The sequence below is a fragment of the Colius striatus genome, chromosome 10 (assembly GCF_028858725.1).
Source record: "Colius striatus isolate bColStr4 chromosome 10, bColStr4.1.hap1, whole genome shotgun sequence".
NCBI lineage: Eukaryota > Metazoa > Chordata > Aves > Coliiformes > Coliidae > Colius > Colius striatus.
Window position 1 is genome coordinate 1,447,023 of NC_084768.1, and position 13,710 is coordinate 1,460,732.

General features: G+C 50.2%; 1 protein-coding gene across 1 annotated transcript; it reads right to left on the bottom strand.

Moving 5' to 3' along the window:
- Window positions 1–8,736: 8,736 nt before the first annotated feature.
- Window positions 8,737–13,146, bottom strand: LOC133626261 (forkhead box protein J1-like). The gene is made up of 4 exons (XM_062003903.1): window positions 12,640–13,146; window positions 9,824–9,944; window positions 8,986–9,413; window positions 8,737–8,907 (listed from the first exon to the last, which is right to left on the bottom strand). The coding sequence occupies exons 1-4, from the start codon at window positions 13,144–13,146 to the stop codon at window positions 8,737–8,739; spliced, it is 1,227 nt and encodes a 408-aa protein (XP_061859887.1).
- Between the last annotated feature and the right edge of the window lie 564 nt (window positions 13,147–13,710).

Sequence of the window (13,710 nt, forward strand, 5' to 3'; positions counted from 1 at the left end):
AGCTGGGTGGGAAGAAATCCAGCTCTACTCAATGTGAGGGACAGCAGAAATGTTCACTTTATTACAAACAGGCTTCAACTTATAGACAACACAGGCTCCAAGCCAGCCCAGCAACAGCAGCTGATAGGTCATTCAACACAAGGTCACATTTTCATGTTCATCCCACTTGCGGTTTCTGCCATAAGCAGCTGCTTCATGGTTCACATTCTCCCTCCTCAAAGTTGTTTACCACTTTTAGCCAAGGACAGCCCGACCTTGAGTGAACACAACGCGGCCTGCTGCCTACGTGGCAGCAACTACTTTAATCACGGCCCTTACTCTGCTCTTGGTCGTGCACCAAATCCATAGAACTAGAGCCCAGGCTGCCTTGCCCCAGCGGGCTGAGCATTATACCCCGGGATCCATGTCCATGCTCCCTCAACTGTTCCTCCACAGTTCCTCAGACACTTTCTAGAACTGGGGGATCAGAATACGGCCCAACAAACCAAATGTCTCTTTCCTCAATGTGCTGGTAGAGCAACTATCTCCTCATCCCATCTGATCAGGTGTTCAGTTGGTCACCTGCATGTGCAGTTTTCTGTTTCCTCCTCAAGGATCCTGAAGGAAGCCAGGGAGAGCCTGATGGCCAAAATGAAGAGGAGTCGTGCTCTTGGAGAGGAGCTGGAGCTCTTGATCAGCAAGCTCTGCAGCCCCAAGGAGCTGGCCTAGTACCAGATGTTCCCTGGCGATTTGGTGCTGCGGGTGTTGCCTCAAACAGAGGGTGTCTGGCTGGGACAGCAGTCTGTGGGGAAAGTGGTTTGACCCCAAATGTGGCTTTATGGGCTTCCCTCCAGCTGCACCTCATCCCTCTGAAGATCATCCCATCCCCACAAAGCCCCCCTCAGGCATCACAGAGTCCCTGCTCACCTCAGAGCCAAACACTTCCAGGAGCTGCCTGCCTGGGACACAGCATCAGCATCAGCATTGTCCCAGGAACAATGGACAATGCTGCAGTGACAATGACAGGAGTTCCTGAAAGAGGTGGAGCCTTTGGAGGAGGAGAGACAGCCTGGTAAGGAGGGAGTCACAGCAGATGAGGGGATGAGCCCTGAGCTGGGGCTGCCATGACACTCCCTAAACTGGGGATGAGTCTAAGTGGAGACACAACCCCGGCTGCTGAGCATCCCCTTGGGTGAGCGTTACAGCTGCGTTGGGCTTAGAGCCCTGCTGGGCTTTAGGTTAAATCCTGTCAGGGATAGGACTGGGTTGAAGTCTCATTGGGATTTGGACTGGGTCAGGATGAGGTTAAATCTATCTGTTTAAGGTTAGGCCTGGGTTTGCACCCCCCCCCCCCCCCCCCCTTGGATTTGGGCTAGTTTAGGATGAATTGAACTCCTGTATATGTAGGGTTAGGAGTAGCTTAGGATTTTGGGGCTTGAGCTAGGTTAGGCTGAGTTCAAATCCTGCCCATTTAGGGCTATGAATGGTGCATGCTTCAAGCACTGCTGGGTTTTGGGCTGATTCAGTGTTAGGTGATGTCAGAGGCATGTAAGGTTTAAGCTGGTGTTTAAGACCCTGTTGAGGTTTGATTTCCAGGTTCACTTCAGTCGTGTATATTTAAGGTTCTGTCTGTGTGAGGGTCAAGATCCTGTACAGGTTTGGGCTTGGTTAGGGTTAGGTGAAGTCTGTGCTTCCACCAGAGGCATCCTGAGCTCTGTGTCATCAGCACTGGGCAAGGAACAAGGCTGTCAGGGTCGGTCCCTGCTGTTTGTTTGCAATGGGAACTTCTTCAGCGTGAATTGTCAAATACTGATGAGTAACTTGGACTCTGCATTGGTGACGTGGATTGGAAGAAGTTAAAAGCAGCCCAAGGGATGGAGCTGTGTCAGCACTCTAATTCTGCCCTTGTGGATGTGTCAGAGATGGAATTGTCATTGTCCAAGGGATGAGCACATTCACTCTCTTTCCTTCCCCCTCTTGCAGAATGTAGAGGAGTGGTCACCTGATGTGTTTGCACACAACGATGCCCGTGGGGATCACGCACTGAAACTCCTTTGCTCTGAACTCCTTGCACACTGGGATGTGATCAAGTGTCTCAAGGTCAGTAGGTAGAAGATGTGTCTCTTCTTCTATCTTGGATTGGATTCCAGTTCTTTCTCATTCTGCTGTGCTCTCTTTGAAATGCAATGTTAGCCCTATTGGAAGGCTTTGTGGACACTGCCCTTTCCCCAGGAAGCAAGAGCAAATGTTATTGAAGTCGTGTTTTTAATTGGAATGGGATCCCTTGAAGCAGATGGGATCCCAACCAGACGTCCCCGTGAAAGCCTTGGGGAATGTTACTTGGGAGCATTTGTGTTCCACATGCAAATGTTGCATTTGTTAACACTGATGGGAAGGATGGTGCCATGCTCCTGTGTTCCACAGCCCTCTGAAGTGCTTCAATGCTTCAGTACTGAAGCGGGGCTTAGAAGAAAGATGGGGACAAACATTTGATCAGGGCCTGCTGCACTGCTGGTGCTGCTGGGTTTTAGTTTAGGCTGAGCTGCTGCAGCAGCCTGATGGTGTGTTTGATGGGAGCAGTGGCCTGCAAGGTAAGAGCAGGTCTGTTCTGGATTTGGTTCCCTATGGGGAAAATGCTCTTGGCAGGTTCTCTGTCAATATTGAACCTGGGATCTAAAGCCTTCAGAGGCTTCATCTTGCAGATCCAAAGGCTGACTTAAGGTGCTGTTTGGGCTGAAGACTGGGTGTGAACGACAGTGTGTTTTCCTCTCTTTACTGTGCTGTGACTCAGGAGGGGACTGGCACAGAGCTCATGATCAGATCCCCATTCGAGCTGCGTTAGCCCGTCCCGTAGCTCTGCTGCTGCCCCTCTGGGCTGTGATCAGTGACACTGCTATGTCCAAACATGTGCTTTCTGTGTGACCAAGCGAAGGCAGGAAATGTGGGCAGCTTGCAGCCTTGAAAGAGATGTGGAGGGGTCTGTGTTGTAGTGGTGCAGGCTGTATTCATTCAAAGATGTAGAGAAGCTGGGTAATGCACGTGCAGAGACGTACACAGGCAACACAGTACAACCAACAGACTTGACCCAAAGCCACCCTTCCTTGGCTGGCTACCTCCTTGTATGCTGCTTCTGCCCATGTGATCAGCCAGGGCCCAACTGAACACCTTGCAGCACCTGTGTGTGATAACTGGAAGTAGCTTGCCAGCTGCATTAACTTGTCCCTACCATCTTTATTCAAGCTGGCTGCTCCAAGCCACGTTTGTGCCTACAATTCCCCCCTTTTTCCTTTTTGGACCAGCCAGCCTTCAGCAGCACATTTCAAAATTAAAGGTACAAGAAGAAAACATCAATATTGTTACCCATGGCCATGAGTTTACAACAAAAGGTCAATAACAGCTCCACTGCTGAACAATACAACACAGAAATCCATCAACTCCAACAGAATGTGCTGTGTGTTGCTAGGAGGGACGCACACTGGCGACAAGGGATGAGTTCTCTGTGCTTCCACTGAGGTTTCTATTCACTGAATGTACTTTCAGACTCTTGTTTAACTTCTTTAGCATGCTGATCTGTGAGCTGGAAATATCTCTTCATCTGTAGAAAACACACCATTTCTGCTTTCAAGTTTCCATTGGCCGTCCTGTGAAGTTCTCCAGGTCTTTGAATGTGATGCAGATTGCTGGAGGAATTTGCAGCAGCCACAGCTGACAGGTTTTCCATTTCAACAGGGTGATGGGTTGAGGGTGGATCACTTGGTTCTTTCCTCAAGATGGTTTTCTCCATTGCTCTTACAGTCATTAAGGCCTTTTGGTTGATGTGCCTTGATCCACGTTGCTGGAATCCACCGGGGACCTTGCTCTGTAACGCCACAAGCGCAGCCTCTTCCCCACGGGAACAGATCTGCAGGCCCTTGCCACTCTCCAGTAGTGGGATTCTTACACCAAACTTTAGGTTTGTCAGCAAGCTCCAAATCCCGACTCATTTGGGCAAAGTGTGTTAATGCTGGTGCTTCATTCCGCTTTGCCAGCATTTTCACACCTTGGTGAAAGAAGTTGTGTGATCTGTGGGACTGAGAAAATGTGTCAGTTCTTGGCCCCACAGGTGTCAATAAAGGAGCTGCCAATATCTTGTCACCAATTTCATTGCCAACTGATGGGCCATCTCTTAAGCCCAAATGGCTTCCAGTATGTCCAGTGTCATACAGTCAGGCCTGTAACGGGTGCTGTTGGTCTCACTGGCCCATCTTCCTTTTGAAATTGATCAGAAAACTATTTATGGGCTGGATAATGATTATTTGTAGTCCCTGGATGAGACGACAAGGCCACTGTAATTCATCAGACTGCTGCAGTGCCCAGGTCAAGAACTCATCTGTGAGAGGAACGAAAATGACGTCTGCCTCAATCCCTGCTGTTGCCAGCAGATGTTTCCTGCCCTTAACTATTATTTTCACAATGGCCTCTGGTCTCGTGGTGATTGTTTTTGGCAAATTCTGTGGCAAAAACATCCGCTCCAGGATGCTCAATGGGTCTCTCGCTCCTGAATCCCATTGCATCAAGAGTGCCATTCCAGGCTGGTTTTGACTGATCACAGCAACGTTAACTGACAAGTCAGGATCATATCAGTGACTGTAGTTATTGACTGTCGTGTTTCCTGTCTTTTCTATCGCTGGTATTTGCTGCCAGGACAGTTCCCGCGCACTGTCAGCCTCTGCTGAGCCTTTAGCAAAGGCGTTAGTGGCGCAAGAGCCTCATTCGTGACACCACATGTGGTTCGTGCCCATTGGATATCACCTGTCAGCTTCTGAATGTCTGTTCAATGAGCAATTTCTGGTTTAATTGCCACCTTCTGAGGATAAATGCGTGCCCTTGTGATAATGTGACCTAAACATTGCCAGGAGGCGTGCACTTGTACCTTCTCTGGCGCGATCACCAACCCGGAGATGCCCAACTGTCGCTTCACTGCTGGCACAATCTGATGCTGCTCCAGGTCTTTTCCTGCACTCAGGATGTCATCCCTATAATGGTAAGATAAAACACGAGGGGATTTTCTGTGCAGAGGTGCCAGCGCCCAGGCAACATCAGTGTGACATGAATCCACACATGAATCCAGTGAATCCTGGCTGTAAAGCACCCATGTCCTGCATCACTGCGTTAACAGCTCTTACATCGTGTAACAGCCACCACTTCCCTGATTTTTTAGGGATAGTAAAAATTGTGGCGGCCATTGATGGGCGACGAATCCTAAAGTTACCCTGGCGCACAGGTAAACCAGTCTGGCTTGATCAATGGCTGCTGAGCAAAGAAAAGCTCAGCCAGATGCATGAATTGGTAAATAAACAATTAGAAAAAAGTCATATTGAGCCATCCACCAGTCCATGGAATACAGTCACTGATATGATCCTGACTTGTCAGTTAACGTTGCTGTGATCAGTCAAAACCAGCCTGGAATGGCACTCTTGATGCAATGGGATTCAGGAGCGAGAGACCCATTGAGCATCCTGGAGCGGATGTTTTTGCCACAGAATTTGCCAAAAACAATCACCACGAGACCAGAGGCCATTGTGAAAATAATAGTTAAGGGCAGGAAACATCTGCTGGCAACAGCAGGGATTGAGGCAGACGTCATTTTCGTTCCTCTCACAGATGAGTTCTTGACCTGGGCACTGCAGCAGTCTGATGAATTACAGTGGCCTTGTCGTCTCATCCAGGGACTACAAATAATCATTATCCAGCCCATAAATAGTTTTCTGATCAATTTCAAAAGGAAGATGGGCCAGTGAGACCAACAGCACCTGTTACAGGCCTGACTGTATGACACTGGACATACTGGAAGCCATTTGGGCTTAAGAGATGGCCCATCAGTTGGCAATGAAATTGGTGACAAGATATTGGCAGCTCCTTTATTGACACCTGTGGGGCCAAGAACTGACACATTTTCTCAGTCCCACAGATCACACGACTTCTTTCACCAAGGTGTGAAAATGCTGGCCAAGCACTTTGACCTGACCACATGGGACGCTCAGGGTATCGTTTCCACATGCCCTGCATGCCAGAATCAAATCGGCCTAGGAGCAGGAGTCAATCCCAGGGGCCTGGCACCACGAGGAACATGGCAATGGGCTGTCACAGTCTGTGCTCCCTTTGGACAGTTTAAACCAATACATGTCACTACTGATACCTATTGGGCCATGGTTTGGGCCACAGCCTTAACGAGGGACAGGGCTCGAGGCGTCATAAGACACTGGAGGAGTTGCTTTGCAGTCCTTGGTGTTCCACGAGAGAGAAAACTGACAATGGCTGGGGATATAGAGCCAGTAGAACACATGAGTTTCTGAACTTATGGGGTGTCAGACACACCACTGGGATTCCAGGGAACTCCACTGGTGAAGCCACAATCGAACGTACTCACCAAGCTCTAAAGGGGCTGATAGAGAAACAGAAAACGGGGGAAGAGGGGGGTGAGCCCTCAAGACAGACTCACGAAAGCCCTTTCTACAGGGAATCATCTCAGAACTGTGGCAAAGCGGAATGAAGCACCAGCATTAACACACTTTGCCCAAATGAGTCGGGATTTGGAGCTTGCTGACAAACCTAAAGTTTGGTGTAAGAATCCCACTACTGGAGAGTGGCAAGGGCCTGCAGATCTGTTCCCGTGGGGAAGAGGCTGCGCTTGTGGCGTTACAGAGCAAGGTCCCCGGTGGATTCCAGCAACGTGGATCAAGGCACATCAACCAAAAGGCCTTAATGACTGTAAGAGCAATGGAGAAAACAATCTTGAGGAAAGAACCAAGTGATCCACCCTCAACCCATCACCCTGTTGAAATGGAAAACCTGTCAGCTGTGGCTGCTGCAAATTCCTCCAGCAATCTGCATCACATTCAAAGACCTGGAGAACTTCACAGGACGGCCAATGGAAACTTGAAAGCAGAAATGGTGTGTTTTCTACAGATGAAGAGATATTTCCAGCTCACAGATCAGCATGGTAAAGAAGTTAAACAAAAGTCTGAAAGTACATTCAGTGAAGAGAAACCTCAGTGGAAGCACAGAGAACTCATCCCTTGTCGCCAGTGTGCGTCCCTCCTAGCAACACACAGCACATTCTGTTGGAGTTGATGGATTTCTGTGTTGTATTGTTCAGCAGTGGAGCTGTTATTGACCTTTTGTTGTAAACTCATGGCCATGGGTAACAATATTGATGTTTTCTTCTTGTACCTTTAATTTTGAAATGTGCTGCTGAAGGCTGGCTGGTTCACAAAAGAAAAAGGGGGGAACTGTAGGCACAAATGTGGCTTGGAGCAGCCAGCTTGAATAAAGATGGTAGGGACAAGTTAATGCAGCTGGCAAGCTACTCCAATTATCACAAACAGGTGCTGCAAGGTACTCAATTGGGCCCTGGCTGATCACATGGGCAGAAGCAGCATATAAGGAGGTAGCCAGCCAAGGAAGGGTGGCTTTGAGTCAATTCTGTTGGTTGTACTGTGTTGCCTGTGTACGTCTCTGCCTGTGCATTACCCAGCTTCTCTACATCTTTGAATGAATACAGCCTGCACCACTACAATAGTTTGTGTTGGTCTGTGTAAGCTCCTCCCCTTCCTGACATTCCTGCCAGAGTCATCACCCAGATGCTATGCTTCCCCAGCTCATTTTCAGCCTCTTGTCTGGCAGTGTGTTCTGATGATGGAGCTGCTTGATCCTGCTGGGCTGCATCCACAGGGTGACTACAGCTCTGTGGGTGGTCAGTATCATCTGGACATGTCCTTTCCACTTTTCCTTCAATGGTCCTTCCTCAACTATTAAGTGAAATCAACTCAACAGACAAGTAAATAGAAATACATTCCATTCCAAGGGCCCCTGAAAGAAATCTTTGCTTTAAGAGCCATAGGAACCAAAGCTCACACTTCTGGACCCCTCCGTCGTCATCTGCATTCAAGGTGTAGCTAAGGAAATGGCTGTGGCTGTGTAGATACTCTGAACAAAACAAGGAGGAAGGTCAAAGGAGCAGAGCAGAGCATTTCAGGGGACCTTGAAAGAAGAGAGAGTGGGTATCAACTATTTGAGTCCTATAGTCAAAAACAACTATGTGAAAATAGAGAAAGATCTTTAAAGCACACGGGAGAAATGCCCCTGTCAAACACTCCCTGTGGGGCTGGTTTTGCCTCCCTCTGGTTTTTCATGAATAATCTTACAATTAAGCTGGGAAATCACTGGGGATGTCTCTGTCTCTGGAGAATCTTGTCTCAGCAGCATGGGGGAGCATCCTTTGCGTGGTGAGTGGCCTTTGATAAGAAAGATCTCAGACTGCTCCACTCATGTCTGCTGGCAAAGAGGCACCGTTGGATTTGGTGTAGCTAAGCAACTCCTGAATGGCTCTGGCTGTGTACATGTTCTCATCAGAAAGCAAGGAGGAAGGGCAAAGCAGCAGCGCAGAAGAGAGAAGGGTACCCACTATTTCAGGCCTATGGCCAAAGCCAACTCTGTGAAATCACAGCGACAGGGACTTCTCCCGTGGCCTTTAAAGATCTGTCAAACACTCCCTGTGGTGCTGGTTTTTCTCCCTCCATCTTTCCCATGACTAATCTTACAATTGAGCTGTGAAATCCTTGGGGATGTGTCTGTCTCGGGGAAATCTTGTCCCAGCAGCATGGGGAAGCATCCTCTGCATGGTGACAGGCCTTTGATAAGAGGGATGTCAGAGTGCTCACTCACTCAGCTGCTGGCAGAGGCATCCTTGTCTTTGTGCAAATGCTCTCTGTTGATTCAGTAGTAGAGACAGTCGTTTGTCTCTTTGTCCAACTCCTGTTGCAGGAAATAAGTGGCCATGAAGGTTTCATCAAAGTCCAGGTTGTTCACGCTGGCTTCAGTGAGGAGCTGCTGCTGCTCCTGGCCATCCTGGAGCTGGTGGATGTGGTGCCCGTTGTGCCGTCCGCTCTGGCTCGTGTTCTGCGGGGCTGTTTGGTTCCGTGAGCCCCAGAAGTGGAGAGTCACGGTTTGAGATGGTGATGAAGCTGCTTCTGAGTCAGAGTCACTGTCCACATTGCTGTTGAAGCTGGTTTTGGTGTCAAAGCCTCCACGTCGGTTGGTGTAGAAGAAGGCTTCCCAGTCCAAGTCCCCTTGCAGTGGCCCCAGCTCCGGCTGCTGCTCCTGGCTCAGCAGGACAGGGCTGCAAAGCCGAGACACCTTGGCCATTGGTTTGGGTGATGGCTTCTTGTGCCTCTGCCCTGCTTTGCCATCTGCTGCAGCCAGGGTCTGGTTGCTGGTGGCTTCTTCAAACTCCTTCAGCAGCTGCTGCAACTCCCTGTTGACACCGAGGATGGAAGTGTAGGTGTCAGAGGAGGTGTCTGTGGTGTTGAGGCTCCCTGTGCCTTGAGGGGCTGTTGCAGGACAGGCTGCGTGGCTGTGTGCTGGGGGCATGCTCCGCCGTTTGCAGGCAATGTCTCTGCTCACTGTGGTGTCAACCTTGTTTTCCTGTCAAGGTCTCCACGTGGGTTGGTTTTGAAGGTGTCTTTTCTGTCCAAGTCTGCTTTCAGTGCTTCCAGCTCCGGCTGCTGCTCCTCGCTCAGCAGGGCAGGGCTGCAAAGCCGAGACACCTTGGCCATTCCTGCAGGCGATGGCTTCTTGCGCTTCTGCCCGGATCTGCCATCCGCTGCAGTCAGAGACTCGTTGCTGGTGGTTTCTTCAAAGTCTTCAAGCAGCTGCTGCAACTCCCTGTTGACACTGAGGATGGAAGTGTAGGTGCCAGAGGAGGTGTCTGTGGTGGCCAGACTCCCTGTGCCTTGCGGGGCTGTTGCAGGACAGACCGTGTGGCTGTGTGCTGGGGGCATCCTGCTCTGTTTGCAGGCCCCACTCTTGAGCCTCTGGGCATATTCAGGGTGAAGTGTCCAAAAGCCGCCTCTGCCTGGCTCCCCCTTCTCCTGGGGCACCCTGATGAAGCTCTTGTTCAAGGAGAGGTTGTGCCGGATGGATCTCTAGAGCCAGAAGAGAAGCAGCAAAGCAAAAGCAATGGTGAGTGTTGGGCTGGTGCTGCGGCACCGAGCTGCGTGGGGCTGGGGGAAAGGCACATTGTGGCCTGGGGGCAAAGAGAGGAGACAGCAATGTCAGGGCATCCTGGGCTCCATGGGCAGAAGAAGCTTTTGTGTGTCATGTGCAGAGCTTGGTTAGGAACATAGCCAAAAACAAAAGAAAGGAAAAGAAGAAAGAGGAAAGTGAAATGGAAAGGAAAGGGAAAGGGAAAGGAAAGGGAAAGGAAAGAGGAAGGGAAGGGAAGGGAAGGGAAGGGAAGGGAAGGGAAGGGAAGGGAAGGGAAGGGAAGGGAAGGAAAGGAAAGGAAAGGAAAGGAAAGGAAAGGAAAGGAAAGGAAAGGAAAGGAAAGGAAAGGAAAGGAAAGGAAAGGAAAGGAAAGGAAAGGAAAGGAAAGGAAAGGAAAGAAGGAAAGGAAAGGAAAGGAAAGGAAAGGAAAGGAAAGGAAAGGAAAGGAAAATAAGAGGGAAGGAAGGAAGGAAGGAAGGAAGGCGGAAAGAAAAAAAAAGGAAGACAGGAAAAAAAGGAAAAAAACCCCAAAAATGTTGAAAAACACACACACAAAAAAGAAAGAAAGAAAGGAAAGAAAGAAAGAAAGAAAGAAAGAAAGGAAAGAAAGAAAGAAAGAAAGAAAGAAAGAAAGAATAAAGGGAATAAAGAGAAAGAAAGAAAGGAAGAAAGAAAGAATAAAGGGAATAAAGAGAAAGAAAGAAAAGAAAGTAAGAAAGAAGGAAACTAGGAAAGAAAGGAAGAAAGAAAGAAAGAAAGAAAGAAAGAAAGAAAGAAAGAAAGAAAGAAAGAGAAAGAAAGGAAGAAAGTAAGGGAAAGAATGTAAGACAAGGAAAGAAAGAAAGGAAAGAATAAAAGAAAGAAAGGAAGGAAAAAAGAAAAGAAGAAAGGAAGAGAGAAAGAAAGAATAAAAGAAAGAAAAAAGACAGAAAGAAAGAAAGGGAGAAAGAAAGAAAGAAAGAAGGAAAGAAAGGAAGAAAGAAAGAAAAGAAAGGAAGAAAGATAGGAAGAAAGAGAGATAGAAAGGGAGAAAAAAAGAAAGAAACAAACGAAAGGAAAGAAGAAAAGGAAGGAAGGAAGGAAGGAAGGAAGGAAGGAAGGAAGAAAGAAAGAAAGAAAGAAAGAAAGAAAGAAAGAAAGAAAGAAAGAAGGAAAGAGAAAGACAGAAAGAAAGAGAGAGAGTAAGAAAAAGAAAGAAGAAAGAAAAATAAAAGAAATTAAGGAAGAAAAAAGGAAGAAAGAAAGAAAACAAAAGGAAGAAAGGAAGAAAGAAAGAGAGGAAGAAGAAAAAAAGAAGAAAGGGAGAAAGAAAGAAAGAAAGAAAAGGAAAGAAAAGAAGAGAAGAAATAAAGAAAGAAGGAACGAAAGAAAGAAAGGAAGAAAGTAAGAAAGAAGGAAAGAAAGAAAAAAGAAAGAATGAAAAAGTAAGAAGAAAGAAAGGAAGGAAGGAAGAGAGGAAAAACAAAATATAAAAAAATATAATTACAAACAAAGGAAGTGATAAAGATAAAGAAAGAAGGGGAGAAAGAACTTTAAAGGAAAAGAAAGAGAAAGAGAAAGAGAAAGAGAAAGAGAAAGAGAAAGAGAAAGAGAAAAAGAAAGAGAGAAAAGAAAGAAGGAGGGAAGAAAGGAAAAAACAAAATATGTAAAATTAAACAAAATCCCATTTGAAAAAAAAACTGAACAACAGAGGGAAAAAAAGAAGTGGAAACGAAGAGCAGGAGCACAGAAATCCCTGCAAACAGTCCAGGCTGTGCTCAGTGCACAGCCACAGCTGAACGGCACTGTACAATGGTCACACACTGCAGCTGATGTCTCTGCTCCCCATCTGCCCTCCTCAGCCCAAACTCCCTGCAGCCCGGGCTGCCTCTGTTCTTCCCTGTCTGCTTCACACCTTGAGCATTCCTGCCTGCAACAGCCCTCTGCAGAGAAGGGCTGGAAACCTTCCTGCCTTTGTTACTAAGCACAATTGATGACGAGCATGGTGAGGATCCAGCCGTAAGCTGGAGGAGAAACCACCCCACTGGCACACAGCTCCTGTCCTGAATCCCTCCCGTAGGTGCCCCCAGCACAGGGGATGGGGAGGAACCAGGTGAGCCTGGAGAGGAACCAGCAGGTCCCCTTCTCCCTTCCCTTCCCTTCCCTTCCCTTCCCTTCCCTTCCTTCCCTTCCCTTCCCTTCCCTTCCCTTCCCTTCCCTTCCCTTCCCTTCCCTTCCCTTCCCTTCCCTTCCCTTCCCTTCCCTTCCCTTCCCTGTGCTGGGCTTCAGGAGCTGCTGCACACCCCCCCTGCCTGAGGACAAGGTGGCCACACCTGGGCAGGGGGTTGCAGGGTTGTGCCCAGCCCTGCCTGCAGCAGCCCCCAGGATGGTTGGCACGCTCTGGCTTTGGGCTGGCAGGAACACAAGGGGAAGGATGAGCCACCCGGGTCCCTCCTGCCCTGCCCCGGCCCACAGAGCCTCAGCCCCAAGCTGCTGCCCATCCCAGCCCCTCCTCAGCAGCTGCCTGTGCTGCTCTCCTCCCAGCAGCACCCAGCATCCCCGCAGGCCCTTCCCCTGCACGCTGGGGCTCTGCAAAGCCCTCCCCAGCCCTGTGGGCACAGGGGCTCAAAGGCAAGAGCTCTGCCAGTCTCCTACCTGCCAGCTGGGATCAGCGTGTCGGAAGTAGCTGAAGTTGTCCCTGATCCACTTGTAGATGTCAGAGAGGGAGATGCTGGGCTTCTGGCTGGCTTCCATGGCCATGCAGATGAGGCTGGCGTAGGTGTAGGGTGGCCTGACAGAAGGGTTGCTCCTGTGGCCAGTGTCCTGTGCGAGCTCAGGGCTCAGCACCGTTCTGGAGGCTGAGGAGGAGATGGGCTGGCAGGGGGAGTGGGACAGAGCCCCGCAGGCGGGCTCAGCAGCCAGGGCTGAGCACGGGGCAGCCAAAGTGGAGCAGCGCTGAGAGCTGGGGGGGTCAGGGCCACCCAGGCAGCAGGAGGACTTGGCCAAGCTGGTGTTGGCCAAGGAAAAGTCCTTCAGCCACAGGAGACTGGTCAGATTGTCATCTGAGTCCTCCAAGCTGAAGCTCCTCCCTGCCTCAGTGGCTTCCCAGTCGCTGCTGGAGCTGCCTTGAGCCATGTCTGGGCGTGCTGGCTGCTCCTCCATTCCCCGAGCCCACGGGAAGGGAAGGGAGGGGAAGGGAAGGGAAGGGAAGGGAAGGGAAGGGAAGGGAAGGGAAGGGAAGGGAAGGGAAGGGAAGGGAAGGGAAGGGAAGGGAAGGGAAGGGAAGGGAAGGGAAGGGAAGGGAAGGGAAGGGAAGGGAAGGGAAGGGAAGGGAAGGGAAGAGAAGGGAAGGGAAGGGAAGGAGACCCGGGGCAGCCGCTGCACGGGCGAGAGGCAGCGGGCTGAGGCTCCCCGAGGCTCCGCGGCTGTTTTCTCTCGGCTCGAAAGCCGCAGCGCCGGCGTGTGTGAGGCAGAAGGCAGCGGGCAGCGAGCAGCCCGAGCAGCCGGCTGTGAGTGCGGCCCCGCTCCCGGCCGAGCCCCCGCAGCCGCGCACCGGTCCCGGCCCGAGCCGCGCGGCCGCGGTTCAAAAGACGCCGCAGGCGCGGGACGGGGCCGGCGCTGCCCCGCGCACACACAAACGGCCTTTTCTGCCCCGACACGAGGCTCGGGGCGGCCACAGCCCGTGCCCGGCCCCGCGCCGGCAGCACACGCGGCCCGGGACGCTTC

Coding starts and splice junctions, on each gene's coding strand:
- LOC133626261 (XM_062003903.1), bottom strand. CDS start 13,146: ATGGAGGAGCAGCCAGCACGCCCAGACATGGCTCAAGGCAGCTCCAGC. Junction 9,414..9,823: donor ATATGCCCAGAGGCTCAAGA/GTGGGGCCTGCA, acceptor CAGTGAGCAGAG/ACATTGCCTGCAAACGGCGG. Junction 8,908..8,985: donor GTGACTCTGACTCAGAAGCA/GCTTCATCACCA, acceptor AACACGAGCCAG/AGCGGACGGCACAACGGGCA.